Genomic DNA, 24,778 nt, shown 5'->3' on the forward strand with positions numbered 1-24,778 from the left:
TATGGGTTTGCTCCACTAATTAGAAAAAAAAAGGTCTGTTTAAAAGTGACTTCTTATTTGGACCCCAAATGAGCCTGATCAGAGTGAGGACCACCGCCTTTGAAAACTGAAGTCACTGTAATCTTTATCATGCTGGACACAGCAGTGAGACAGCGGAGCATTACGTCCGAAATCGTCACTTTTTTTTTTTTTTGCACACCGGTTCTAGCCCACACCCTGCTGTGGGGTCTGCTCCAGGCTGTGGTGAGGCAGTCTGCAGCTAGTCACATCTTGGCATTGCAGGACGCTCTTCGCTGCTGCAGCAGGGACTGACGGGCTGTGCTTTCCCTCCCTGCGCTTTCTTGAGCAGTTGCGAGAGAAGATGCACGTGGAACAGTAGGAAAATGGCAGGGTGGGGTGTTGATAAGATGTTTAGCTCTCTCTCTACTCAGTGGTAGGGGTTTAATTATTATGGAGAATACTAGAGGAACAAATAGATCCAGAGAGCTTTTCTCTTTCCCATCTGGCAGCCACTTCCCTGCCTCACCCTGGGCTGGAGCAAAGGCGATGCTTTTTCATAGCCTCTGTTTTCAAGCCTTGCAGCTGTGCTGTCCCTGAGGATTCTTGCCTGTCTGCGACCCAGCGGTGAGTTTTGGGGAGAGGGAGTGCTGTGCACGTGGCAGGGAGCCAGCCTGGCACAGGGCCACTGAGCTCTAGATGTCCCTAACTCGGCAGGAGGTTGGTGTACTGCAGATGACTTTGAGACATCTGCCTGAAAGACCACTCAGGGGAATAAACGGGCAGGTTCAGTCTGCAGGCAGACACGTTGCCCGGAGCCTGCGGTGCGGCGGTGTCTTCATGCATGTTATTGTGGTTGCTCTGTCAGCTGGCACCTATTCCGTGGCAAACGTGCCGTGCTTTTGCTTAAAGGTTTGAACATTGGTGCCGTGGCCCTGGCAAGTCTGATTCTCGGTGCTGTGTTGTGAAGGGTCAATACTGTTATCTGGAGGCTTGTTAGTATGGAAGGATTTAGTACTTGTCATGGAAAGGGAGGAAGCATTGCAGGGAAACAAAGACAGGCAGGCTGACTCCACCAGCATCCTGCTGCCTCTTAGTTCTTTGCATGAGTTTGTTGGAGAGGGGAGTCTAAGGGGTAGCTTTGAGCAGGCAGATGTTTCTGCACCGGGCCAGAGGTGCAAGATCTCTTTGGGCTTACCTGTTTTTTTCATCTTTCACTTGCCACTTAGATTTAGTTTAACACTTTGGCCTATCCTCAAACAGCACGGATATAGAAAACTAAAGAGGAAATGCCCCGTGGTCCCTAGCTCCCCATGCTTGTGAAATAATCTGTTCCTTTGGAGCAACTGAGAAATTATTTAACATCATTAATATTTAGGGTAAAAAATTATGTTGGCCTAGGGCAGTTCTCCAAACTACCCGAGTGACACGAGAGCTTAATCTCATTGAGGTAGGCTTTGCAAAGTACACTGGGGCCTTTAAAATGTAATTTATGAGTATTAATTAGGGTTGATTTGGGGGATGGAAAGGGTAAATTGGTGCCCATGAAGGGCAAAGTGCTGCTTTTCAAATTCAAAGAGGCAGCAGAGCAACACATGAACATCATCACAAATAGAAGTAGACCCCCCAAGAACGCCGATGTCCAATACTTTGTCCCTCGTCTTGCCCTTGAACTGGCAAGTGCATGGAGTAGGGAGCTCTGCCAGTGAGAGGTCCTCTGCACAGCTTCAGTGACACTCCGGCAATTTCTGCCGAACTAGGGGTTGTGCAGGGCATCGGGAGAGGGATGCATGCTGCTTGGCGAGGAGCGTGTGGGGATTTGTACAGCAGAATCGGAATTTGGTACAAATCGAACATTTTGTCTCGTACTTGATGGAGTGTGAGTCAGCGAAGTACCAGAATGCTGTAGCTCAGCTAGAAATGCATCAATAGCGGAGTCAGGAGGTGCACAGCACCTTGAAAACCCCTTAGCAAAGAGGCAGGCTTTGGGAAATGGTTCTGTAAAGCCACCCGAGTTGGGCTTGCAGCAGCTTGCCTGCAGAATATCTGTGCTTTAGTTGTGGAAGGCTTCTGAGTGCTGCCTTTGAACAAGCTCTGCCTCTCTGCTGCTCCATGATCTGCAGAGTTTGTGGATAACCCAGTGAGCTGGGATGCAGGTACAAACCCCTCTGTCAGGGTTGGAGAGTCCTCCTGCCATGGAGTTGGTTTATATAATTCTCTTGCTTTGAATCTGTTCTTCCCTGGGGTAAGTCTGACTTCAGCGAAGTCGCTCCTGATTCAAGGGAGTAAAATCATGGCTAAGCCCTAAATAAAAGGACCATGGGAGTTGTTAGTGGCTGAAAGGCCATGTGCCATGTAGCCCTTTCTTGAAAAATGAGCAGTTTCCTATTGTCTCGCAGTCCTTTGGGAATGTGCCACATGATTGGACTGTCAGAAAGTAAATAAATTAGCTGACACGTCTCTTTGTTTATTGGCACTTGCGTTAGAAATATGAAATGCTAATTTTCCTGTTGGGCAACATTTCCAATTAGTTACTCTTGCTGCTTCTGATTTACGCATTTCTGTTTCGTGGCTTCAGTTGTACAGTGTGGGTGTTCTCGTGCCACCCTGTGTTTCTGGGTGTCCTTGCATTATGGTCTGACAGTCTCTGCCTAATTGGAAACCACTGTGGAACTTACTGGCAAATAAACAGACAGGAAGATGTACATTTGTCTGTCCTGCAGGCTTATTGATAGATTATCTTAAAGGAAGAAGAAAACATGAAACATAAAAACATAGCACAGCTTATTCTGTTTTGTCCTCTTGCTCTTTTTGCTGTAGCAATACGGTATTTTCAGGCAATACAAGTTCAATCTGTAAGGTTTGCAAAAATTCATTACTGATGCTCAGTGGAGACTGAATTAATGCTCATTGATTAATATGAAATATGACAGACCGATGAGTTATTGCATTACTGAAGTTAACTCCTTTAAAATTCAGTCCAGCCCCGTTAGATGTTTTGTAGCACCTAGAAGCTATTCCGGGTGTACTTTTAAGAAGACTCTTGCGGGGAGGAAGGGGGCAGAAGATCAAGGCAGACGGCCCTGCGCAAAATGAACCTGGAGCAAAGGGACTGATTTCAAAGCCTCCTGTGAACTGGGAGCTGAGGGAGGCAGGAGAAGGGGTACCCCTTCTCATGTGAAGCTGTTTTCATCCTCCAGTGTCTCCTCTCTTTTAATGGCCCTTATTTTCCAGCCTTTATGATCTCCTGGTTTCAGCACAGAGCTTTCCCTGCTTGACTTACTCTGTTACCTCACGCTACAAGGATCTCTCCTTTGCAGTTGTCCTCTGCGAGGAATTCGGTGAAGTATTTAGGATGGGTTATGCAGCAAAACTGACCTCTGCATTTGCTGGCGTACTGGGCAGTTAAGGTTGGTATCACTGTGACAGTAATTAATGTTAGCCTGAGTTTGCAAAGAGCCTGAAATGACGTCTCTGAGACAAGCAGTTCTTGAATTTCAGTGGGTGCGAATTCAAATGCCAGTGGTGATACATTGCAGGCCAGAGCTTGTAACTTATTGCTTCTCAAAGGTGAATAAGAGAAGAGGAACCATTGTACAATGATAGGTGTTTTCCTTGAAACGGAGAGAAGAGTTGTACGAAGAATGGAGTTTTAGTTTCATGAAAATCTATAGCCTGAAGCTAGTGGGGCTAAAAGCAGAGAAGCAATGCAACCCCTCTGTCAGGCATGTTGATTTGGAAATCTGGTTTGAAACAGTCTAAGGGTTTGCAGTTGCAAAGTAAAACAAGGCTGTAAGCTGGTTTCAGCTGTACGCACAGATTGTGAGCAAGTGCATAGCCGAGTTGGTAACGCAGGGCACTGCCGCAGCGGAGGATTGCAGCCTTTATCTCCTCCCAGGGGAGGGCGATTTAGCTTTCAAAAGCTCGAGGGACCACGGGTTCACAGCAGCATGAACAGCCAGCTCGTGTCTAGCACCCCTCTTTCCTTGGCTTTCCCCCCTGAGACCACACTGAACTTGGTGCAAGGTCCTGTTTGGGTGGGTCACAGAGTGTGGTTGAAGGGGCAGCACGCTCTGCAGCGCTGCGAGTCAAGCCTTGGGCAGGATGCGACGTCCCAGGGCGTCCCTCGAGAAGGGACTGGGCACGCAAGGTGTGTGTGCACGGGTGGCGAGAGGCCACTTTCTCTCTCAAGGTCATGGTTGTCTGTGAGGCCAAATCCTTGTTGCTTTAGCCTCACCTTCACGTACCTGGAGAAGTCCCTTTCCCCGTGTCTCGTGTGTCACTGTGCAGGCAGTCCCAGGGCTAGGAAGGTGGCATGTGTTTGCTTTTGGGGGGATCACACCCGGGGGGAGGTATTTATTCCTTGGGACTTGACAATGGTTTCCTGTTATTTCCCTTCAATACCTCCAATTGTTGAAGTTTCTTTTTTCTTTATCCCCCTGCTGATCTGAACTCCTTGCGTCCTCCTCTGTCTACCGGGCATCTGGAAGGGAGAGAGGAGTAAATATGACATGTCAAGACTTAATAAGGCACGCAGCTTTCAATTGGATTTACAATGCCTTTGTTACAGTAGTGTGGCCAAAATAACAACAACAAAAAAGTAAATAGCATTCTTCATTTGCTAATGTGGTTTCTGAGGATCTAAACAGTCCAGGATGTGAAGTACCCAGATAATAGGTGCTTTAAATTCACATGGGCTGCCCATAGCTTTTATTTTAGATGGCTCAGGCTGCAAGATTAAGTACGAAATTGCTAATTCAGAAAGACTTGCTGAAGATGAAACGCTCTCCTGAAATGTGATATTCAATTCTGTAGGTCGTTTGCTGCAGTTCCCTTCCTGGTATTTTACCTTCCAAATCTGAGAAGCAAAAGCCCTTCTGCAATTTCCAGTGTGAATATTTGAGATGTCTGGAGAAAAAGATCCTTCTTTATTCCTTTTACATCTTGGATGTGACAGCGTCTGTAACAGCAACCTTAAAGCCCCAGCCGAGCAGTGGTTGGTAGCACTGGGTGTTAGTTGTTGTGTTAAGGCAATAGCTCTGTGTCTGTGCCTTGTCTGGCTGCCTTAGGTCCCTTCCAGGTTTAGAGAAGATGGGTATGGGAGAGCAGGAAGGGAAGCACGGGGAAGATTCCCTAAACGCAGAGGAATCTGAATCTGTTTTGATTAAGGGAGTTTGCTGTGTGCAATTCCTAAATCAAATTGTCTGCCTGCTGCTTCAACAATGATAAAAATATCAAACGACTTAAAAGCACCGAGGAAAAAAGATGAAGACAGCAAATGAGTGATAAGATGCAGAGTTTTTATCAATTCCTCAGTAAGATCGCTGCTGGAAGTGATGGCTCCTGGCCCTACTGCAACAGTTTTACCACTGATTTCAGCAGGGGCATGGCAATACTTGCAGCACAGCAATGCCATACTGTACATCTGGAGATCGATCTGCTCATCCCTACAGTAACATGATTCTGGGGATTTTTATTTGCCTTCCTGCTGCTAAATGCCAGACGGGTGTGGGGGACAGTCTGGCTTTTTTCCGAACAAGCCAATGGTGGGGAATAGCACAGCTGAGTTTGCTCTGGTAGGGATGTCTGAGTGTCTCCCATTTGCAGCTCCTGGTACCACCTGCCTCAGGTAGGCATGCTAATAAGGCATCAACCCTGCAGCAGAGAGGAAGCCAAGCTATTTCCTACGTCCCCTGAGTCTAGGTGAGACGTAAAGGGAAACTGAGATTAGACACAGGAAGAACTCTAAGTCTAGGGTTGAGCTGGAATAGGCTGCTGAGGGCAGGGGTGGAATTGTTTGTGCTTCTGAGCACTTCTCAAACATCTTGCAAGAATAGTTTGGGTATAGAGCAGAGCCAGTTCTAGGGTGGGGAGAGGGATCAGATAGATTTTTAAGGGTGTGTGACCCCAGCCTTGTCCCTGTAATGCTGTGGGAAGGGGTGGTAAATACACATGTACCTTACACTCACCTGGCATTAAAACAATTATTGTACCCAACTCGTTAAGTATTTCACCAAAGACTGACTGTTGATTGTGCACGCGGCGAAGTCCTGTTGAAAATGTACCTGAGCCTCCCCGGGCAGGCTTCGGTGAGGTCACTGCATTGCTGGGATTGGAGTCAGTGCTGTGGCACAACTGGGTTCTTAGTGGCACCTTTAATAGTCTGCAGTGGTGATCGAAGCAGGTTCTTGTTACTGCAGTAATCCCTTACACGAAATGACTCTATTTTGGCGCCTCAGAATCAAAGTATCCAATAATTTTGTCTGGTTCTGCCAGCTCGCTGTGAAAGCAGGTGAATCAATGGGGTTGTTTCTTCTTTGCAAGTTCACAGCCCTGTTCAAATCATGCTACTGGAATGAAAGGTCATTAAGGTAAAATGTACTATTACCTTACTGAATGCTGCTGTTAGAGTCATAGAAAACAGCAGTTTTTCTTCTGCCATGGGACGGTACTAAATGCCCTGTGCCGTTTCTTTTCCTTCAGGATTATTTCCACCAGCTCATCTGCATCACAGAAAGGGAAAAGTTTATTGTGCCAATCCGAGCTATAGGTGCCCGAGCTATCCTGGACTTCCCTGACCAGCTGAACTTCTCCGTCTGTCCAGTCAAGTACAGCACCCAGAAAACCCTGCTGGTTCGCAACATCGGCAATCGGGAGGCTCGCTACCGCATCAGCACTCAGAGGTAAAGGAGCTCATCTTCTTTGTGCAAAACACTGCTGCATGATAATATAGTTGGTAAACGGTAACAACAAGAAACCAGAGCATTGGAGCTGCTGTATTGCAGCCGTAGCTGGAAATGGGCAGGACATGTGGGTTTTGCTGTTGCTTATAGTCTTTTAAGCATGATGCAGCCTTTGATAAAACTGCAAGCTGCAGCGAAGTCTTATACTGCAGTGGTGTCTCCAACACAGCATCTTGCAAGAGTCTGTTAGATTGAAAGAGCAAATGTTAGAAGGCAACTTGGGGGCCCTTGGGCTGTGTAAGATACTGCATGGCAGGCAACAGCTCAGCTTACGTAGACCAAATGCAGGGTTAAGAAATGGGCAAGCTATGAGCTGGTGAAAGAGCCATTTAAGAATTGATCAGCAGCTGTGTCTGTATTAGCCATCAGAGATTGTAGATCAAAGCAGTTGATATGGAGGCCCTGGCAATAACACTGTGTGGTCCAGGAACTTTGTTTTCCAGTAGGTTTGTTCTGGTCCCTGGGACCAAATATTCTTAAGGAGAATGAGCTCTTAAGTGGAGATGAGCAGACACTGGCTTCAAAACTGCACCAGAGCTCCAAACCAGAATGCTAATGAGGGCATGGGCAAAAGATGCAGCAGATGTCTGGTGCGTGGGTTGGGGGCCTTTTCTTCTAGAGCTTTCTCTTTCCCAGATTTCTTGGAGAGTGCTAGAGCATGTTAGTAGCTGGTTTGCAACCTCCTGATCATACACAGTGGCTACACACCACTGTTGGCCAAATACACCCATTCTCTGGGAGGCCACAAGCACGTGGGATTCCCGTGGTCCCCTGATCAAAAGCCTGATGTGAATTGAGTTGTGGACAGCCTCTACTGCTCCTTTTGGTCTCAGAAGACAGTCACTGGTGAACCGGAGAGGGTAGTTAATGCCTTTTTGACACCGAAGCTTCAGGGAAACTGGTTCACGTGGCTGGTAATTAGTTGCGAGTTGCTTGGTCCCAGAGGTCTTGGTGTAGGAGCTGAAGTCAGGAACACAGCAGAGATCTGCTGTCTGACTTGGTGCACCTGAGTTGCTTCAATTTCTTTTCCAGGAAAACAGGGCTCAAAAGACAACTTTTAACTTTTCTCCTGTGCAACGTGAGGGTCCAAGAGGAGCTTCCACCAGTGCCTGGCAAGGCTATTTAAGCAGCCTTCTCGGGTGCTGTTTAATCAGGCTGCTTCTTTTCACTGTGGAAACACGTAGGCAGGAACTTGTAAATCACTGCACAGTTTTCCTCTGGGATCTCCAGATCTAGTTGTCACCACTAAAATAAATACTCAGTAAAGTCTAGCATCTTTTTCCAGTGTGCTTGCCAACTATTCTATTGAGTGATAAATCGTGTGTTGAATCCTGCTTGATATGGATTTTAAGAGTTCCTGAACTTCAGCAATTAAATATTTCAGTCCTGATTTGCAATGAAGAAATGGGAAGCATTGCAAAAGTTTTATTTCAAATTACACAAAAAAGTAGAATTCAGAATAACTGGATTGCATGTGTAGAGATCAAAAGCTGATATGATTTCCCTTGTTGGCTGAGGGCATCTGTCATCTCGTCATCTCTTCCATTTCATTGCGAACTTTTGAAAGCCAGTTTGAAATTTCAAACAGATGATTTAAATCTTTGAATATAAGCAGCATTTTATTCTAATTAAGCTGACCTCACTTTCATTCAGATTTGTTTTTAAATACTCTGAAGTTTCTGCACTCTTTTTTCTTTTTTTTTTTTTTTTTTTCTCGCTTTAAGTGTTCATCAATATGTCATAATGAATTCTTGAATTCTTCATTGGGAACTTTCTTAAAGGTTGAGTTCCTCTAATGCCTGTCTATCTACCATCTGCCTATACATACATGCACAGATGTATAGGAAATAGGAGAAATGTGGGGAATCTGTGAAATGGAATTGGGCTGATTTAGAAGATTTAATCATGGAATAACTTTGGTAGGAAGGGACCTCTAGAGATCATCTGAGCATACACACAGCTCAAAGCAAGGCCAGTGTCAAAGTTGGATCAGGTTTTCAAGTAATACAAGACAGATCAAGTAGATCAGTCTCCATCTTTCCTTCTCAAGACTATACAGCCCCATTTATCTCAACATCAACCTGTATGTCCTGTGCTCCAGCCCCTAAAGTCCTCTTCTGTAGAAAAGCTTTCTGTCCCATCAGTGTCCAGCCTGTACTGGGGGTTATTCCACCCCAAATACAGGATTTCCATTTTCCATCCCTGAACTATGTGAAGTTCACATCAGCCTATTTCTCCAGCCTGTTGTCCCTCTGAATAGCAGCCCACCCCTCCAGTGCATCGGCTGTGCCCCCAGTTTGGTATCCTCCACCAAATTTTGCTTTCCCTCCTGTTGAGCAGGTCAGGAGGTCCCCTTGCAGGCCAAGACCAGAACAACCATGTTCTCCCTATGTGATTGAGGTCGTGGTGTGCCAGGAGTGGTTATTCCAGCCGGCGCTGGGGAGCCATATCGGGTGACATATCCTCACTGCATTGCACCAAGTCTTTTCTTGCTCTCTGAGTGCCTCCGGACCCTCTACCATATCTGTGAACTTTCACATTAATGACCGAGTCTCTCGATAGCAGCGATCAATGGTCGGTTCCTTGCTGCTTGTGCTGTGAGAAGTTGCTCAGCTACGGCCCACGGAGCTCCCTGGTGTAGCCCTGTGTTGCGCTGGCCTCCCAGCTGGCCTGATGAGTTGGCTTGGGAATCAGACCAATCCACCATTCCACAGGCCTGGTAGATCATCAGTTGGTAACTGTCTTTGCACGAGTATTTTTGCAGAGGTTTTCACAAGAGAGGCCATTCTCCTCCTAATGTTGGGGGATGAATTTCCCCATTACAGAGGCTGTAAAAAAGGCTGCATCATTATTAACAGAGGTAGTGAAGCTTAATGTCACTAATTCTTTTGAATTACTTCCATAATAACTTTATAATGAATTATTATCACAGAACACTTAAAACTGTGCTTTGGAAATGGATGAGTTATCTACCCTATCCTGGAGAACTTGAAGTGTAAATCTGAGATGCAGTAATCAAGAGTTCTGCCATAGGTGCTAGGGGGAAGGAGTGACAGCCATACAGACTTAAATTCAGGACTGTTTTAGTCTCTTCTGATCTAGTGGAGAATTTCAGCAGCTTAAGTTGAACATGTGCTTAACTTTTGCTGAGTAAGGATGTGGTGTTCTGTTAAAGCCCGTCTTGATGTCACGTAACAGCTTAGGTGTGTGTTGATATGTACAAACGTGCATGCATGGGAGAGGAGGAGGGTGATAAGTGGCATCAAGCGTAACCCACCTGCTTTCACCTTCGGTGCGTTTTCAGCCTATCTCCAATGCTAACCCGTCCTCTCAGTCAGTCCTGAGAGCTCAGCTCTTACCTCTGGTCACTTCACGATGGAGTTCCCGGCCTGTTACTCATTTACCCAAGGACTCTGATATTTTCTGTTGTGCATTTCACTCCAGGAAAGAGCTCTGAAGTGAATCCATGGGGCCAATTCAGCATCCTTCTGCTGTTCCCCGTTCAGAGCTCTCCCTGGCCATGGTATCTACCATAAACATGGCCACGTTTTGACCCCCTTTTTCATGAAGGGAAAACACCACCAAAGCACTCCCGTTAGGCAGTCTGGCTTTGTGCCTGTCCTCCCTCTGCCTGTCCATACCCAGCTCTTAACTGCACAGCATGGTAATAAAAAATAATAATAGTATAAATATAGAAAGTCTCTTCCTGTTGTTCTCATTGTTAAGGCAGGATAATGAGTTTCTTCTCCATGACATTCAGAGAGATAAATGGCATTCCAGTACATCTGAGTTGAAAATGGTGTCTGGAAGCAGATGTCAGTGCAGCACTGCCTTTTCCTGACATTTACTGACGTTGTGCTGTGCCGTGGGGCTAGAGAGGATCAGTCTGAGATAAGATCCATTTAGGAATGTCCTCACCAAGCTCGGAAAGCTCAGGAACTAGTCCCACAAGGCACAGTACCTCAAGCCCCCTTGCATCCCTCCCTATAGTACCCATACGCTATGTGGAGGTGTGAGGTTGGAGAGTTACCATAGGACATACAAAGACCACCCAAGGATATGAAAATAGAGCCCAGGTGCAGTGAAAGAGGGGAAGGTAGAGCTTGCGAGATGCTGACTCTACACAGGATTTTTCAGCATAGAGATGGAGTCTTGGATGATTTGACCATAACAGACTGGGTTTACTGGCATAGTTACACTACTTGGCTTTGGCTGTTATACCATTACTAAAAAGTAATATATGCTAAGATTAAATGGTCTTTGTTGTTGTTTTTTTTTTTGTTTTGTTTTGTTTTTTTGTTTTTTTGTTTGTTTGTTTGTTTGTTTTTCCTGCAATATTTCTTTGTGGACAGATGAGGCCATTCGATCACCGGTAATTTTACTGTCTGTCTTGGGGTTGGAGGTAGCTTTTAATGAAATTGATTCTGCCAAACTCAAATGATTTGATAATGGAAATTAAGGCAGCAGTAGACCAAAGGAAGTTTGGTCGTAGAAGATAAACATGCCGTGGGACTTGAAGTATATTGCAGCCTCCTTTGTGCCCTGCCTTTACCAAAGGTATGGTTGCAGGAGACAAGGCAAGGTGGTGGTTTGAGAGCCTGAGGCACAGAATTACCAGCTTTGTTCACTTCCCAGTTGTGTTCCTGAGCTATGTCAGGAGTATTTGGCCCTTGGTATCATCGTGGGACATAACTTTTCCCCAACTCTGTCAAGATGGGGAGCTGATGCCTGGCAAAAGTAAGCAAGATGTAAATGCCAAAATATATCATTATGAAGTTACTTACAAATCTAGAGCTGCTCTCTTTCTGAAGGGCGATAATAGGCAAGATCTCAGCAAGTATTGATGGGAAGGTCTCTCCTAAATTGGTGGGGCTAGATGAATTTATACAGACCGGGGATTGCAAGGTGCCATTGGGACATCTGGACCTATGAAAGTTTAGATGTTGTGCAACAAAGCAAACATACAAATGGATATAGTTAAAAAGCACGTCAGAAGAAAACGAGCTATTAAAAACCCCTCCAAACCTTATATTTTCTGTCTTTCGGGAGCAGTAGTGATTCATTAAAAGGGTAGATCTAACAGGACAAGAATAATCTTAAAGAACAGCTCGCAATTAATGGATAAAAAGCCAAAGTTTAGCCTACCAGCTTCATCTCTTGGCGGTGGTTTTCATTTTGCAATTACAACGTGTCAGGGATGTCTCCTTAGCATCTCTTCTTCTCTGTAGGCTGCTGGCAACAGCTTAGTAATGTTGACTGAAAGTCAGGGGCGTTAAGTTTAACCATGGAGCTTGCATCTTTTGGGTCCTGAAGAGCCAGGCCTATGTGAGGGATAACAAGCTCCTGCTACGGCAGTAACTGAGTTGTCTGGTGGCTACAGCATGGAGTGGGACGTAGGAGATGCGGTGTCTGATTTGTACTCAGTTTCTCAGTCCTGACAACTGAGTCCTGAACTTGATTGGATCCCCTTCTTCTGATAATTTGAAAACATGAAGATATCTTCTTTCTCAGGCATCCCCTGAAGTCACCCCCAGGCGTATTATTCCCATCCCAGCCATCTGAGAGCCAGGAGTATGTAGACATAGGGAAGGAGTAGGAAGGTGATGGGATGGGAGGGAGTGCTGAAGCCTTGCCAGGGATTCCCTTAGCTAGCAGCTTTTCTGTTCTGGCAACATTTCTGGCAAAAGAAGAGGGAAAAAACCAAAATCTGTGCCTTTCCCACACCAGGCAATGATCCCACCCAAGCACCAGTAGACGCCTGCACCAGTCCTGGCATAACCATCAGTGCAGATGCAGGACCACGCAGAGCAATCCAGCCCTGAGGCTGGGGGTGCCTTGTCTTCCCCCCTCTCACTCCAAAGGCTCAGGTCCAGCACATAAACATTTCAGGCCCAGTGCTTTTCCATTAGCCAGCAGCAATGTTCTCGCTAGTTGTAACGGGAACAGGTCAGGCCCCTAATTGCAGCGGTATCTCCTTAATGAGCAGAAACTCCAGCAATTTCATCAGCTGTCACTACTTACATGAACAAAGTTCGGCTTGCGCGTGGCTCCAGTTGTTCTCATTATTTCTGTGTGTATGTTGCATTCTCTAATCATGGTAAAACTCTCCAGAACATGTTTTTAAGGTGACAAATTGACCACCAGCAAAGCATTAAAGCCAATAACTTTTGTTTTCTAAGTGGGGCTGTGCAAGAGCCACCCAAAGCCCAGCTGCCATTGTGCAGAAGCACGTTTCACCTGACTTATCCCTTAGCATTCAAGCACTGACTTTTGTGTCTATCAGCCAAGAGCTGTTTATCTGGCGACAAATCATAATTGCTCATATTAAATCCAAAGTACACCAACACGTTTTCATAATGATTTCCAACACATTGCACAGAATTTGTCTGGTGGGCCAAGCAAATAGTTACTGAGCTTGGACGACAACCAGAGTCCCAGATTGCATTGCCTGTGAATACATAGAAAACCTCCTGTTAAACTCGCCTTGATATGCTGCTGTTAATGGTGCTTCATTTAGGTGGGGATTTAATTGTTCAGGCTGTAAATGAGATACTTCTTTTGTGTCTTGTTTCCGTGTCATTGTATCAATCTAATCTGCATTTGTACTCACTCACATTCTTCTGATTGTTCCTTTTCTCAGAGCAGCTTTCATTGAAATGCTGATGAAACGTGCCCTTTCTTAGGCTAAAATGTGATGTTTTCAAGGTAAAAAAATTAATTCTACAAATTAAACCATAATTATTCTCTGGTCTTCCAGAAAGACTTTTTTTCTCCCTGTCTGATTTCTAGGCTGTAATCTCACTGGGACAGGTAACGCCCTGACATTTGCATCTCTTGAAGTGAGGTTTATAGGTGGCAGGAGAAGACAGATTCCTGAGGAAGTCAGTGTCAAGTTGTGCATGCAAATAGCTCTCACCACCTCTGTGCTCTTCCAAAACCATTCTCTGGTTGTATGGCTAGCTGTCGGGCCCTTGAGCCTCCCTGCAGGGAGCTGGATGCAGAGTGTGGGGGAGATGAGGCCGTTTTATACCATAGGATCTTCAGAGGGCTGGATCGCTTCAGAAGCGAGAGTCAGTAGTGCTGTTTCTGATCCTCTAGCTTCTGTTTTTCTCCTGACCGTGGTTTGTTTGCTCCTTGCTTGCACAAGTGAGCCGGAATGAAGCAGACTGCAAGAGGAATCTAGTTCCCAAATCTCCCGCAGCAGTCCTGATGTGTCTCTTTCTGTGTGTTGCAGCCCTTTCTCCGTCGATCCCTCCATCGGGACGCTTGGCATCGGTGACGCCATGCAAGTGACCGTGGAGTTTCACCCGCTGAAGACAGGGGATCATTCCAGTTCCCTGGTAGTACACTATGACACAGGTAAGTGCTGGGCACTCTGTGGCCCACACCCTCTGCATCCTTCAAAACAGAACCCTTTCTAAGCAGAATAAAGGTAAACTTGCTTTGCAAACTACTAAAACCTTTTCTTTCAAAACTTCTGCATGTTTCAGTGCTTAGAAGTGAACAGGTAAGGGGCAAAGGCTGTGTCTGTCCTTGCTCTCTCTGTCCTGTGTTGCTGTGTGCTGGTCCTTCCCTGGGGGACCCTGATGTCAGCACGGTGTTCTCCCCTCAGCACACCCCCGTGACTGTCATTGACCATCGTTCCCCGTTGTCCCAGCCACCTCAATTCCCTCTCCAGGTGTACCTCTCCTGTCCCAGCTTTACCTCAAAAAAAAAAAAAAAAAAAAAGTGACCAATAGTTGGTGTTTAGGGGGTTGTTAAAGTGGATCCCCTTAAGCAGGAATGAGATTTTTGGAATCCTGTTTTTCTGGGAGTTGCTGAGTGAAGGAAGGGGGAACCTTGATTCTCCATTACAGTGTGCATAAGCACGTGTGAATTTTTCTTCCTAGACAATGCTGTGTTTGAAGTGTTACACAGGGAACGCATGTTTCTGTCAGACTCTTTCTAATGCCTACTGTCTCTTACACACCTCTGTCCACTATACTGCTACTCCACTGTTGTGCCGCAGACCCTATTTCTCTGTTGCCCTCTACCCATCTATAGCCCACACTTCACAACATCAGGACTAAAGCAGCCAGGACTTGAGGGCTCCTGAGATTTGGCAGGAACTGCTTTCTGCCTCCCAAGATAGATATAGAATTTATACTAGGGTACAAGAAGCCAAGATCAGGCCACAGGAATGCTGTCAGCTTTATAATATAGTCACTTTAAGATTAAGTGGGAAAAATTTAAGAAAAAGGTGTGACATTAAAATGCTTCTGTCTGCCTTGGCTCAGCAGAGGCATCTTGTGATGCTGAACAAGACACTTTTTCAGTTGCCTGGATGCATTTGGTGTGCATTTTATCTTGCCTGAGAGGGAGGTTTGTTTTATCCCTGTTCCTGAACTTTGGTCTTTGGGAAGGTGATGTCCTGACCTAGGTGCTACTGTGATGCTTTAGCCCAGCAACGAGAATTTTAATTGTCTTGGCTTTGTAGAAGTTATAAAAATGCTCTTATATCTCCCCAATGCTCTTTGTAGCCTTATGAGTTATCACAGCTTTGTTTAATATTTTTCAGTTAATGACGTACTCACAGAGGATGGTTTGTGCTCACTCAGAGAAGCCCATTGGTTTGGGTAACGCTTTCTTGAAAAAACTACTGAAATTTCAGATGGAGAAGCACAAAAAGTGCCTCCTTTCTATGCATATAGAGAACCTATAGGATGAAATTCAGAGCGATCTTTCTCTGGGTTGAATCAGGGCTAACTGCACTAGAGTTTAGGGCTGTGGGGTTTATACCATGTGAAATGAAAAGACCGAGCGAAGAATCCAGGGACAGGTCTTCATGGCTTGCTTTGAAAACCTGACACTTGTTCTTACTGAAACACCTAGTTCCTCTGTGGTTAATTCTTTGCAAAAGCAATTTGCATGGGTAAGCCACAAGGATCAAACTATCTGCTGGCTCTGGGATGGGCGACCTCCCAGGAACATGGTGCAGCTACCTGGGAGATGAACCCAGGATTCATTCCTGCCTGTCAGTACAACACTGCAGTTATTTTTCAATAAACCACAGACTGAGGAGGAGAGCAAGGGAATAATTAAGGGATTATCTCTCGAGCTTTGAAGCATACAGATAAGTAAAAGGCTGCTGAGATTAATTGCTAAAGTGAAACCGAAACATTTAATCAATCAGTCTTAAAAGCTGCTTATTGCAGGTGTAGTGCAGAGCACCAGACAATATTACCCAACCTGTCGTGGCAAGCCCTGGCTAATTTGTCCTGCGTGAAGTCAGACTCCCTGTGACTCGCATACAAAAAGCAGCTGGGTTGCTCTTTCAGAGCCACCAACAGACTGTTTATTATGAAACAGAAGCGCTAAGAGCAAAATGGCAGTTTGGGGTGTCGGGAGGCATTTTCCTTGCTTTACTGTGTATCTGCATTGACTTGCTGACAAGTGGCAGTAGTTCTCAGTGAATCACACTGTTGTATGACTTATGCAGGATCAGGTGCATGTTGCACGGCTTTAATTTTGCTGAACTTGAGTGTCCCTAGCATTGCTTAAGCAAGCACGGAGCTCTTCAGTGTGAATAAGTCAGAATTTTCCCCTATTATTGGGTTGATTTAAATTGTGCATCTTTTAGACTGTCCTGGTTAGGAGCACAGGTACTGTCCCCTGCATAGACTGTATATATGATGGTAATCCTGTTGCTACAAACCTTACAGATGAGTGTGAAGAAGATGTCTTTGCTGATAAGAGCATAATGATTTCCAATGAAAATTTGACTTCCAGTGCTTTACATGTCCAAACTCCTCCATTTCCCCCATGTATATGTGTCTGGGCGTGAAAAATCCCACCTCATACTGAAATGCAGGTGACTTGGGGTGTTTTGGGCACGTCCCTATTAACATCAGGTCATGGTATTGGAAGGGGTTTCTGAAGCCTGCGTACCAAGCACACGTACAGGTTTGGGAAGGGTTCGGCACTCAGTGCCGCTAAAAATCCTGCTGGTGGCTTGGCCCTTCCCAGATGACACTTAGCCCACCCCATGTGGATGTGGGAAAATAAGTTTGTGGGGTTAAGTCTAGTCTCAACCAAGTCAGTATTCATAAAGCTGAGATATTCTCTTAGCTCTCAAGTGGTGCTCAAGTGAGATGCCCTGAGTGCTGCTGTTTGTACATCAAACCCCGTTTGCTGCGTTCATAATGTTTATTGCGACCTGACAGTGTAGCACCAGCTTGGTGTGGGAGGGTGAGCTTTGCTCGGGGACAGGGACAGGGTGAGGAGATGTGTAGTGGCTTCCCAGAGCTGCGCTGGAGGTGCAAAACAAACTCACCAGTCCCGTAGAACCCAGAAACAAGAACATCTACGGCAGATGCTCCACACAAGTAAAGGAAGCTACCAGAGACAGGAGGTGCTGGGAAGATGCTGGGAATTGTGGAAGGAGGATCATTTCTCTGCTCAGAGCTCACTAAATCCTGACTCGCGTTAGATTCCTGTCTCCAAAAAGTACCTGCTGTGGTCTGATGGGTGGTCTTCAAGGTGTAAGACCAGATTCTGTGCTTGTATGTGGGTGCCTCCAGTGTCCACTGGACCTTGTAGCAAGGTGCTACAACGTGCTTCTAGTCCAGGAGATCTGTTGTGTGGTGCTGAAACTCCTCTGTATGGTTTTTCCCCATCGGTTGCCACATCCCTGGGGATCTTTGTCAGCACAGGCAACTTCAGTAATTAGCAAAGCCCCTCTGAGCTTGTGTGTGGCTGACAGACACTATGTATTTGAGATGCTTTTATTACTGCCAGTGATAAGAGTAGCTAGGCAGTTCATTTGCCTTCGGTGGCTCTGTGAGACTAACACAGAAGCAAAAGTCTGGGGGCAGGGTCTTGCCCTCTTTGAGGGGAGAGATCAGAGCCAGTACTCGTATGTGAATTTTGGGAGACAGCATATCCAAGAAGAGCCAGCCCTCAAGCAGGAATGTCTACTCCATTACCATCCTGTGTCCTCCTGTTGGTGCAGAGCCCCAGAGAGCAGCTTCCCCAGAAGAGAGGAGAGGTAACATGTGGCTCAGTGGTTTTAGTCCCGCTGGAAGCCTGTAGCCTCATGCTAAAAGCCTGCTGAGGAACCATCTGGGTATTTGGCAGATTAATGCCCTGTTTTCTATTGACTTCCTACACAACTGACAGTTCCTGAGCAGGAGCTCTCCTAAAGCAAATCTCGGCTTGTTTGCTGTGGATCGCCAAATTCAGGTTATTCCTGTCTGGGAGAAGAGAACGGCTAAGTATGTTTCTCCAGTGCAGCACAGTAGAATCTGGAGATGATGTGGAGCTGAGCTTGCCCTGCCCTGGGTCAGGGAAGGGTCTGGCTGCCTTGTTCCCCAGCTTCTGAGCTTTGCTGGCTGGCCCCACACGTCTGGGCTCCCCAGCATGGCTTCTTCCCCACTGCTGCTGGCTAGATGTAGGGCAAAATGTGATCAGCCTCATGTTGCACAGCACTAGGCTGCAGCGTGGAGAAGCAAGCCCTGGCCTGAGATGTCTCCTCCCTGGCAGCGTCCCTCTAGTCTCTCTGGGGATCCTCTCCAGTCCCTACAGCTGCCCAACAGCCAGGTTCTTAGGCTGGCTGCACTAAAGGGATTGCTGCAGGGGATTTTCGTTCTGAGCACCGGAGAGCTACCGTGAAGTGTGCTTTGGGTTGGTCAGTACCTGCCTGTGTGGGTTACCTCTACAGCTTCTAGCCTTCTCGGTGTCTGGAGCAAGCATGATTAGCAGGTCTGTGATCTTCCCCTTCCTCTGAGCCAGCTTGTGGGGATAGATAGGATTTCCTTGGGGCAATGTAAGAAGGAGAAATAACAATAAAAAATTTCCTGGGTGGATCTCAATGGATTGGGAATCCCTGTACTGAGCAATGCTCAGGATCACAGGGAAGGTATCAGAAGTGGATCCAGGTCTTTACCCTGCACAGGAGGCCCTGACCCACTGCACTGAGATGCCTCTGCCCTTCTTGGTCTAACCATAGACAGCTTTTCTGTGCTGCAGCAGCCTCTGGAGCCATGAGTGATAACTACCAGCTGGAGAAAACACTGACATTTCTTCTCAAATGGGGAAAATGAGGCACGAGATCACAGGAAAAATTAAGGCATATTTAAAAATGCTGGTATGGAGCTTTTGAGTCACCTGTGGAGTGACAGCGAGTTTGCAGTGATGTAGTAGGACCACTTGGGTTTGGTGAAGATGATGGATAACTGCAGAACTGGGTGCGCTTGACTGGCAGCAGGGGAAGCAAAGCCTGGGCGTCTTGGCCACGGTGACAAACTGTAGTAGGGGCTACCTCGCATTGCAAACAGGCCAAGGGGAATTGTTCAACCGTGTTAGTGACTGTTCAGCTCCTGCCTGGCTCGGCAAGGGGTTGCCAGGTGGGAATGTGAATGCGTTGGGATGCTGAATCCCTTTCTTCCAGTAAAATTGATGCTGGGTTTGGGTGAATCAACTTACTTCGGTAAAGGAGGCCACCCATGCGAGGGCTTGGCAGTGTGTTAGTGTGTACACAGGCAGGAAAGTCACTGAATCCCAGCCCTGGCTGTTTATTGCTGTTTGAGGCTGAATAAGTAACTCTCACATGGATGTCCCAGCACCCCTAAACATCTCAGCTACCCACAAGGATAAAGCATCTGAGAAAAACATTGCCTCGCTGTGATACTCATCTGTGGTTTTGTGTAGACTTTGGAGAAACCAAACGCCTTTGTATAGCTCTGCTCTCTTTCCTTTAAGAACCCCCTTTCAGCCAAGGGTCTTGTCATCTGTCTTGCAAGGCTGGCATTGCAATCAATGGCTTCCAGGAACTTGTTTGAAAATGAAATGAAAATCCTATTGATTTAGTCTCTAGATCAAGCCTTTTCCTTTCTCTTTTTTCTTCATTGTAAATCCACTGATGGATGTGGATAGGCAGTGGGGTTTAACTGAAGTTTAGCCCTTGTTGTGTTGCATTTTACATTCCTGAGATCACTCAAACAAGGTGCTGAGTGCTCTCAATTTGTACTGACTTCAGCCGGAATGGAAGAGGCTCAATACTTGCCCGAGCAAACTCATTACTTCGTTATGTATTTGAATTGTCCCTGTGTTGTGCAGGATACCAAGGTGGGAATACCAAAGCCATTTTCTGGTTTTAATCTTAGTCTTGTTCGAGTGATTGCAGGGGCTCTAATGTTGCCGTAGGTAGCGTTAGGTTACTACTGAGCTAAATTCACAGCAACAGAGCCTGAGCCTCTGATGGCCACCGCTGTGTGCCACTGCTAGTCAAGTGCGTAGTTGTTCACCTCAACGCACTTCTCCATTCCTTCCCCACCCCACAGATTTATAGCAGCTTCCTACAAGTGCCAAGAGGTGGGGAAATCTTCCACTTCCTAAGGAGCAGCCCCTTTTGACTCCAAAGCTTCACTGCAGTGCACTGACTGATGTTTTGTTTCTGTTGTGATTAGTGCTGGCAGATGGTTAGAAACTTATTTTATTCTGTGAGTTTTTGAAGAAGTTCTTGTTTCCCGTGTTATCCTAAGTACAAGCCAGACTCTGATGCTGCAGTTATTACAAGAGGCTTCTTTAGCTTTTCCTTGGACTATCAGGCATTTAAAAACTTTGCAGAGGGATTTTTCTTTCTGCTTGTCGTAGGTGGTGAGCGCACATTGTGCTTTTCTTCCTTTGCTTGTGAGAATTCCCAGCAGTATGGCTGGTTTCTGTCAGACTTTTATGTTCTTGTATGTCTGCTTCAAAGTGAGTGGAGGGAGGCATATATTGGAGGCAAAAAAAAAGGTGTAAACAGGCATTTGTGCAATTATATGTTGACTTTGCATCTTAATAGTAGCAGCACTGCAACAGACCGAGGATTGATAACTAATACTTTATACGACTGGTTACATGCTTTTATAGTTCAAATAATTAGATTGATGGATGAGTCTAATTGGTCTCCAAAGTGTTTGTTTATGTCAGAGCAGCTAATAGGTTACAACTGTTTCCTGTCTTTGTTCCCCTTTTCTAGAACTGCTTGTGATAATGATTATTTTTTATATACAATGTTTTAGATAAGGTCGTTCTACTCCTTGCAAACAGAGTATGGCCTTTGCCCCCTCTCCAGGGCCTGGTGTTTCAAGACAGATGGTCTGTCACTTTGAGGGTAGATGAAGGGGAATTAAGTTTGTGCTTCGTTTGCTTGAGGTTTTTTTTGCACAGCTTTTTAGCTCCACAACTATGTAACACCCTTCCTGACAAAAGCCCTGCTCAAGCAACCCATGGAGTTGACCTCATGAGCACAGGCTGGGGTGTGCGGACCAGGAGAGTTGTTTGGAAGTTAAAAACCTCCTTTTGGCTGTTTTGTTCAACCCCCGGTATGCACAGAAACAGACTTCCACGTGACCCCGCACACCCCATTTTTAGCACATGAAAGATTTCTGGAAGAATGTGGTTTTCATCTCTTTGCAGGTCATCCTTGACCGCAGCTTGTCTACTCTATCATTGGTGGAAATCGCTAATGTGTTCTTAAGTGTCATTAACGGTGGATGCCTGTCAGGGCAGAACTGACCATTCATTTGCCTCCTTTCCTTGTGGATCAATCAGCATCTGCTGAGAAGCAGAAGAGCCGCTTGAAGTGTGATTGATTTATTAAGTGGTATATTGGGCATGTCTTTGCCAGGCAATTGGGATGAAAGTTCCTGCACTATTTTCCCCATGGGCCAAAAGCAATGTTTCAGCCAGTCAGGTAGCCCAGCGTATCATTACTGTAGTAGCAATAATGATTAAAAATAGCCTGCAGCATCCTGGATGTGCGGCAGCGCTGTCTTTCATCGTCCGACGATTTCATTGTCCTTTTCAGTGCATTCTCTGAGGCTCCTTCACGCCGGGCAGAACAAAGCCTCTGTGCCGGCTCCCAGATATTCCTGTGCCGGAGTATTTCATCCTGCAACAAGGCAAACAGATCTTCCTAAGCACAGTGAGAGGAGGTAACAGGGAACGCTTTGGGTGCCCCCTTACAGAAGGATGCACGACAAGGAGCCTGGCTGGAAATGGGATGAGTTAACGTCCCAGAGACCTGTCTGAAGAGCCTGCAACCTGTTTCATAGACCACTGCTGGCTGGTCATTGCTTTCCATCTCCCTTTTCATCCCTGTCTGTTGTCTCGTGGTTCCTTGCCATGCCTTTGGGGTAGAGACCCTCTCCTTACAGTGTTCTGCATGGGCTCAGGGGGTGCTGGGGACTTCTGACCGCTAACAGCAAGAACTGCGGCAGCAGTAACGATTAGGATGCTCTGAGCTTTGTTGCAGCCTGGGAATGATTCTGGAGAAACACCCAAGCTAGCGGCAGCAGTTATTTAGTGGTGAGGTTTATAAACAAGCTGCTGTTAGGACCGGAGTAAATAACACGATGGTTTAATGATGTCTGAAGGTAGCTGGTGAACACCGCCTCCGAGGAGCACTTAAAAATGACTGTCGCTGCTCTGCGTTTTGCTCTAGTGCTAGAAATACAAGCGTGGGGATGGACAGATGGCCTTTCTCAGGCCAGCGAGGACCCAGTGCACCTCGTAGGTGATGCCCTCAGCTTCCCAACAGCGAAACAGCAATGCTCCTGCCTCTGATCTGGTGGCATCTCTGTGGGAGATGCAGCAAAAAAACATACGGAGGAGGGGCTGGATCCAGCTACAGGTGACTTCTCTAGCTTTTGCTTGGCCTAGTAAAGTGACTTGCTTCTCTGGTGGTGAAGTGGTAACAGCAGAACCTCTGCACGCTGTTTGAAAAACCAGACTATGCCAGCAGTGGTGAGGCAGTTGGGTGCGATAGTAGCAGGAGCAAAAGAATTACTTATTGCAGCTCTATACGGAGGTACAGTTAACACCCTTTTGAGTGAGGAGCTCTGCTTCCATTGCTTGCTTGTATTTTCAGTGGAAAAGCAGCAGGACCTGTCTCTCTTCAGCTGCGTTCATAGCAGAGATGAGAGCAAGGCACAGCCTTCTGACAAACTGGGCAAATGAAATTAAACTTGCTTTCCATGCTACCTAAATATTCCAAATTCGACTGTCATGCATTCCTATGAAGATTTAAAATCCAAATTCAGCAAAGAGGGAGGCACAAGGATACAGAAAGAATATTTCTCAGTGAAGATGAAATGCAGCAGGCTGCTATTTTGTTTCTCTTCAATGTAATCAATCTGGCTACCAGCTTCCTAATGTTTAGAGCAGTAATCAATGAAGGAAAGTACTAGCTGTTGAATACTGGACAAGCGTGCTTCATAAAACCCAAAATTTGTTTTGAAACCTTGTTCCAGGGTTTGCTCATCCATTCATTGAACTGTACTTTCAGGCTAAACAAAATTTGGTTTTGTCTTTAAGAACAATTTGTACTGCTCCGAAAACTATTCCCTCTTGCATGGGGATGATCAGGTAGTATTTGAAGAATTCAGAAAGAACTGAGAAAGATGTTTTAGCTGTAAGTTTCCTCTTTTTGCTGCACAACAGGCCCCACAGAGGACGACCCAATGCTAGATTTCTTTCTTCAGGATAGTGAAAAGTTATCACTATGTGCTCAGATACCTGTGTCCAGTCACGCAGATGGATGCTGGAATAAAACACAGTGGTGGTTCTGCTCTGTCAAAGAGCATCGCTCAGGAGTGCACAACCCAAAGCATCTGCTCTACTGCTCTATAAAACATCTAGCTTTTAATTCAAGTTCAGGCATTGCTTCGTTCAGGTTGCAGAGTGAAAGCTGTGTCCTGCCATCTGTAGGAAATGTATCAAAAGCGTGTAAGGAAGAGAGAATTGACAGCCTGTAATAAGATCGTGTTGTGTAAATAATGATAGGGCAGATACATCTAGGTTCAGTAAATGCAAAGCGTCCCAAACCACACACCGTGGACATTACCCTGCCAAGTGAAATGCCTAGTGCTACATCGCTGGAACAGTACAGAGGGCCTTTTTTTTTTTTTTTTTAAGACTTATATATTAAACAACCTAGAGTCTTAAATGAAATGTCACATCTAATTTGACAGCCAAGATGTGAATTCTGCAGCCGCCCTTGGCCAGCGCTGGCAGGTCCGCCCTCTGTGTCAGCTCCTCTGCCTGGCAGACAGATCTGTGGCTTCCTCCTGTCTCGCTGGCAGCTCTGCACGCTCTCCTGTACCGAGCGATTGGTGGGTTTATGGATTCAGCACGATGCCAAATATTTCCCTTTGTGGCAGAAGGTGCTCCAGCAAACCCTCCAGCCTTCAGAAGGGTCCTCGGTGCCTGCAGCCAGGAGCGTAAGGGTGGCTGCGTCCCCAGCTCCTCTCCAGGAGAGCAGCCATAGGGGATGTTTAGCAAAATGTGCAGAAACAGGCAGAGCATATGCTTTCTCCCTCATGGGCTCTAGAGTTAGCATTTTTCTGTGCTGGAGGCTTGATTCTCATCTTTGTTTAACAGCTTCTGACGGTTTTATCTTCCAAGAATTTGTCCAGTTGCTCTCTGGATTTACAGCTGTTAGCCCCTACAGCCTCCTATGGCAGTATGTTCCAAAGGAAGGAATACTCCCTGGAAAAGCACTACTGCTTTTGTGTAATTTCTGACTAATAAGATTATTTCAGGCCCTTGGGTTCCTGTTTTATGACAAATTGGGACAACTTTCTCCTTTTTCACATTTCCCAGGCCATTCAGACTTTTACAAACCTCTCCCGTATAATTTCTAGGATGAGGAATCCTATTCAGTCTTCACATAAAAGCTGCTTCGTAGTTGTTGTTCTTTCTGCCCTTCTCTAATTCCAAATGCTTCAGCTTGGTTTTTGAAATCAGAACTATACCCAATATTTCAAGACCCACATGGCCATGGGTTTAGACAGTGAGATGATGATAGTTTTCATGGTGTTTATGTCGTAGTAATTTGTAGTCTTGATCATTGTAGGGCATTAGCTCATGTTTCCCTAAACCTGAGTTGTGCGTGCTCGAAGCACTCTGCCTGTCTCCCACTTCGTGGGTCCTGGCTGCTCTGCTTACCGATGTATGCCAAGGGTTCAGTGGAGGGGAGAGGCGATGCTTATAAAGCATACCTGCCTCTGTAACTC

General features: G+C 46.1%; 1 protein-coding gene across 1 annotated transcript in view; it reads left to right on the forward strand.

The window, feature by feature from the left end:
* The window catches only part of HYDIN (HYDIN axonemal central pair apparatus protein), a 156,331-nt gene that overhangs the window by 16,295 nt on the left and 115,258 nt on the right, over positions 1 to 24,778 (forward strand). Inside the window, 2 exon segments of the mRNA XM_042797769.1 lie at positions 6,481 to 6,680; positions 13,975 to 14,099. Of these exon segments, the coding sequence (XP_042653703.1) occupies positions 6,481 to 6,680; positions 13,975 to 14,099 (325 nt within the window).

The sequence above is a fragment of the Tyto alba genome, unplaced genomic scaffold, assembly GCF_018691265.1.
Source record: "Tyto alba isolate M040663 unplaced genomic scaffold, T.alba_DEE_v4.0 Super-Scaffold_26, whole genome shotgun sequence".
NCBI classification, from domain to species: Eukaryota; Metazoa; Chordata; class Aves; order Strigiformes; family Tytonidae; genus Tyto; species Tyto alba.